The sequence below is a fragment of the Brassica oleracea genome, chromosome C6 (assembly GCF_000695525.1).
Source record: "Brassica oleracea var. oleracea cultivar TO1000 chromosome C6, BOL, whole genome shotgun sequence".
Taxonomy (NCBI): Eukaryota; Viridiplantae; Streptophyta; class Magnoliopsida; order Brassicales; family Brassicaceae; genus Brassica; species Brassica oleracea.
Window position 1 is genome coordinate 12,322,436 of NC_027753.1, and position 5,015 is coordinate 12,327,450.

The window sequence follows — 5,015 nt, forward strand, 5'->3', positions numbered from 1 at the left end:
ACTAGATTAACTAACTAACCACGTTATAAAATCAAATTATACTTAAATAGTGTTTACTATACACAGAAATGAACACGCATAAGTTATTTTAAAAATTTTCAAAAACGGTTTTAATGCTTTCCAAAATCTAACCCTAAGAACACATACAATACTACAACATATGTTGATGAAACATAAACTTAAGAATATCATGACTCACTACTTTCACTCATCTATGCTGAAAACAATTGAAATTTGTTATATCTTAATTTATACCTCCTAAGACATATGTTAATTACATAATTCCCATTTTTCACTTATCAAAATATTTTTTACAAAATTTTTAAATTATGTTTAAGACTAACTGTCCAGACGACTTTCAGTTAAGTCGTCTGGACGACTTATTTTCAAGTCGTCTAAACAGACGACTTGCGAGGGGTAGAAACGTAAAAAAAATTTCGTTTTATTGTTTGGTCACAAGGGGATAGTTGTAATTTCAATAGCCTTTTAGGTTACTTTTGCCTTTGACCCAAGTTGGGGTATTGTTTTGGGTTTGACTCCAAGTTTTGAGTCACAATTGGCAATTCTCCCAAACATAAAAGATTAGTTAGACCGGTCGTCGAACCGGTTGGCTCGGTTTGAATAATAAATTTCCGCTTTTCGAGAAAGGTTTATGAGAAATTCCCTCTTTCAGACTCCCACTGTCTGCCTTGGCCTTCTGTTGCTCTAGCTCGCTCGGGTAAATTTTGGGAGGGGGTTAGATCTTCATCTTCTATCATTTGATTATCTGCTCCTGAATGCGGTATTCTTCTTCGACTTTTTTTTTTTTCTTTTTTTGTATTTCTTGTAATTAGATGGATCGTGGCATTGCTTCCAGTAGCAGAGATGGATCTCAGATTGCTTCGCCTGGTAAATTTTTTCCACCTTCTACTTCAACCGGATCTCCCATACTTTGGTCGTTCTCTGTATTTTAGATTTTAGTGTTAGAATGGTGGAATCTTGACACATAAATGTTTATACTTTGAATTGAAATTTGATTAACCAGTGCATACCAAAAAAAAAAAAAAAATCAAAGATTACTCTTCTTCTTCTGTAAGTTACTAAAAGTGGTTTGATCAAACTCGTCCCATGTCCACAAACAATTTCAAGAGTATCTTCTGATCCTTGTGATCAACACAATTGGCTAGTGAACTCATGCCTTCTTCTCTAAAGAAAATCAATTTTAACTGCAACCTATACATTTTTAATTGATTGGTCATTTGTTTATGTTACTTGTAGATGGATTGGCATTCAAGAATATTAATAATCCTATCAAGAAGCAGACAATCTGTGTTAAACAAGATGATGATCCATGCCATTTCTTGCGTCTTCTTTATGGTACAGTTGCAAAACACACATCTTAATGAGACTGTTTATAAAAATACCAATTTAATCTGATCAAGTGTTGTTTTGTAGAGTGTCTAGTAGCAGGAGGATTAGCTGGTCTTGTGGTAGAAGCTGCTCTATACCCAATTGATACTATCAAAACTCGAGTGCAGGTATGTTTCTCCTCCTTTTCACAGTAGTCTAGTTTCAGGGAGAGTACCACCATGGCCCAGATGTGTTCATAATCTTTCATGGAGAAGCCAGTGTTTGACTTTTTCAGTTACTATCTCTATTTTTTTTTTTTTTTTTGACATGGGTAGGTAGCTCGAGATGGAGGGAAGATTATATGGAAAGGGTTATACTCTGGTCTTGGTGGCAACCTTGCTGGTGTCTTACCGTAAGTAATTAGTCAAAAAAGGAAATAAGAAGAAGAAAGCATGATCTAGCTGCTGGTTAAAACGCTTGTGACTATGTGCAGTGCTTCTGCCTTATTTTTCGGTGTATATGAACCAACCAAACAGAAGCTGCTCAAGGTTCTACCTGAAAAGTTTAGCGCGGTTGCACATTTGGTATGTACAAACTTAAGAGAGTCCTATAGTAACGCATCAATATTAGTCTCTCTGACCGATTTTTTTTAGCTAAAAAGTTTCTCTTAGCATTTATTGAGAAAAATAAAGATGGATGACTTCTCAGGCTTTGTACATTTAGTTTTAAAACTTACTGATCTGAGACAGTTGCCCTTAGAATCTAATATGCTCTGTTGAAAAGGGATTTATGTCTTAGCGAGTTGAATCAGGCTGCAGGTGCTTTAGGAGGTGCTGTTTCATCTATTGTTCGTGTACCAACCGAAGTAATCTTCTTTACTTTTCTTGTTTCTTTTCATTATTCTGTATTGGTTTTATATGCTTTCTGTATATCTTGTAATGGAAACTTCAACAGGTTGTTAAACAGCGGATGCAAACTGGACAATTTGCTTCGGCCCCTGATGCTGTTCGACTTATTATAGCCAAAGAAGGATTTGGAGGCATGTATGCGGTATATATGTTCTTTCCTGACTGTTTTCCTGTTTGCTTTTCAGCAGCACTACTTGAGTTTGTAGTTGAATTAATCACATCGTGTAAGCTAAACAAACAATAAAATCTCCATCTTACTTACTTGTCCAAACATGCAGGGATTCGGATCTTTCTTGCTGCGAGATTTGCCTTTTGACGCTCTTCAGTTTTGTGTATATGAGCAGTTACGGATTGGATACAAGTTAGCTGTAAGCTTTTGTTGCTCCATTCATAAGTGAAAGAAAAAACACATCTGCTTCTGCTGGCTTATGACCGTTAAGATATCGATATGTTTAGAACAGGCGAGAAGAGATTTAAATGATCCAGAGAACGCAATGCTTGGTGCAGTTGCTGGTGCTGTCACTGGAGTTTTGACCACTCCTCTGGACGTAATCAAAACCAGACTAATGGTTCAGGTATGTTAAAACGAATGAACACACACAATACTGAAAGAACATCATGTTCTTCCTAGATGGATTTCCATTTTTCGTTTTGACATTTGGCAGGGCGCAGGAAATCAGTATAAAGGGGTCTCGGATTGCCTTAAGACAATATTAAGAGAAGAAGGGTCATCAGCTTTGTGGAAGGTGAATTCATTTCTGCACTTACCACATTCAGTAGGCGTTATGGTGGAAACTTTGCGCATATGTTTCTCATATCTGTGCAAAGTTGCTGACAAGTCTGAGACTCTCTCTGTATTGTACAGGGAATGGGTCCAAGGGTTTTGTGGATAGGTATTGGAGGTTCAATTTTCTTTGGAGTACTTGAAAAGACAAAGCAGATTCTTTCAGATCAGAGCAGCCAAAAGATTCATAAGGCTTAAACTGTTAGATTCTACATCATTGATGTAGAGATCTAAATTCTTTACGTATCTTGCTTGATTTTAAGGCCATCTCTTCTATTTTTCTATCAATCTCTACCTTTATTATCCTTTTGCTCCATAAGGACTTGGTTTCTTCCGGAAGGATGCGATCTTGGTGGCTTATTTGTTTAATTTCAAGTCCAATATTATCAAAATCTATCAAATGACCAGAAAAACCTGGATATTACTTAACCCACTCCTCATCGCCCGTGACCTCTCTCTCTCCTCATCGCCCATTTCTCACTCTTCCTCATCGCCCACTCCTTTGTTCATATTGTTTTCTTTTGAATTTTGTCCGAAACACTCTTTGTTTCATTGCATTCGGAGTTGATGTTAATATTTTACGAAGAAAACAAGAAACACTTTGTTTTCTTGTAAAGTTTAACCAAACGTCGGAAATGATTAACTTAAACACCAATATGTTTTTGATTAAACGAAATAATTTTTATCATTTCGTAGACCGAGTGACCAACGACACAAAAACCACATCTTCGAGCAGGTTGATAACTTTTTTGTTAAGGCTGTAAAAACAGGCAAGTCACGAGATAGGCCACTTACGACCTAGAATGTGAAGCAGCTCAATCTTAATGACGGATTACCTTGATTGATGAGGATTAAGGAAGAAAACAGGGTAATGGAAGATTTCTGAAATGTGTAAACTAAAATTTCGACAAATAAAAAAAGATTGGAAAAAATGGAAGATACGAATATGTGGGAAATGGCAACATGGCCAACTCTATACAAACAAGTCTGAGACAGAGGAGAAAGAAAAGCTGAGTCCATCATTATATTATCATAGGCCTGCTCAATTAGTTCTAAAAATCGTGGGTGTTATGACCCATAAATTTAAAACATCTTTATACTTGGCCCAACTTTTCTTTGCTCAGTTTTTAATTTCGTAACAAATATACAACAAATACACTTACTATTTTAAGTAGCTGTTGAAGTATTTTGCATATTGTTTCACCTGCTCAGGTCTTGACCTAGTAATACATTATTTTCCAAGCTTTATCAGTACAGCACGACCACAATTTCTGTGTGTTCACAATGGATTTTACTTCGGTCACTATTTTTGTAGCTTGAAGTTATGTTACCCCATAGCTTATGTTTTATCTTTTATAAGGAGAATCTCCTGTGGATTTCAATCAAAATAATTGTTTGGTTTTTTTGTCTTTAGTTAATTGGAATAATGTAACAAACATTTTGATATCTCAATAATACGCTTTTTTCTGGGGCAATTCTCTCAAATAACATTTTCTAAGTTTTTGTCACAAAAATAGTCCAAAAAAATAAAATGATCAAAATAGCTTTTGTTTTAATTTGAAATTTTTATTATTTATTATTTATTTTTTGAAATTTTAAACTCCATTCCAAAGCCTACCTTTTAACTCTAAACTCTAATTCAAGATTATATTGAAACCAGATAGACGATTGCTTTAGTGTATGCGATTGTAAGTAAAGAATAACTCTCTTATTGCCTCAAGGTAAAACTCACACAAAACCTCAAGATCTCACAAACTCATACATTCTATCATAACTCGATGAATGTATATATATATATATAACAAGCTAAAACATAAAAACTAGTCTTAGAGATAAGGATCGTTTTTCTTGTTGTAGATAACTCCTAAAACATCTCGCCATCTTTATCTTCAAACTTCGGATAGTCTAGGATCTCCTTTAGCTTGTACCGCAAGTCTTTAGTCTTGATCTAACATCTTCAAGCTTAACTCAACAATCTCCCCTTTAAGCTTGAA

General features: G+C 35.2%; 1 protein-coding gene across 4 annotated transcripts; it reads left to right on the forward strand.

The window, feature by feature from the left end:
- The first annotated feature begins 626 nt into the window (after positions 1 to 626).
- LOC106296558 (probable S-adenosylmethionine carrier 2, chloroplastic) lies at positions 627 to 3,326 on the forward strand. 4 transcript variants are annotated; one of them, XM_013732714.1, is made up of 12 exons: positions 627 to 718; positions 834 to 888; positions 1,258 to 1,356; positions 1,435 to 1,517; positions 1,665 to 1,741; positions 1,823 to 1,913; positions 2,141 to 2,194; positions 2,284 to 2,379; positions 2,516 to 2,605; positions 2,699 to 2,812; positions 2,903 to 2,983; positions 3,103 to 3,326. In XM_013732714.1, the coding sequence occupies exons 2-12, from the start codon at positions 834 to 836 to the stop codon at positions 3,217 to 3,219; spliced, it is 957 nt and encodes a 318-aa protein (XP_013588168.1). In that variant the 5' UTR covers positions 627 to 718; the 3' UTR covers positions 3,220 to 3,326. The 4 variants fall into 4 exon arrangements, with proteins under 4 accessions (XP_013588168.1, XP_013588171.1, XP_013588170.1 ...); XM_013732716.1 differs by having other exon boundaries at positions 644 to 781; positions 857 to 888; XM_013732715.1 differs by having other exon boundaries at positions 665 to 735.
- The last annotated feature ends 1,689 nt before the right edge of the window (positions 3,327 to 5,015 follow it).

Bases quoted from the DNA above. Each gene is read 5' to 3' on its own strand.
- LOC106296558 (XM_013732714.1), top strand. From the start codon at position 834: ATGGATCGTGGCATTGCTTCCAGTAGCAGAGATGGATCTCAGATTGCT. The intron at 1,914-2,140 runs GTATGTACAAAC...GAGTTGAATCAG, and splicing joins TTAGCGCGGTTGCACATTTG to GCTGCAGGTGCTTTAGGAGG. The intron at 2,813-2,902 runs GTATGTTAAAAC...GACATTTGGCAG, and splicing joins AAACCAGACTAATGGTTCAG to GGCGCAGGAAATCAGTATAA.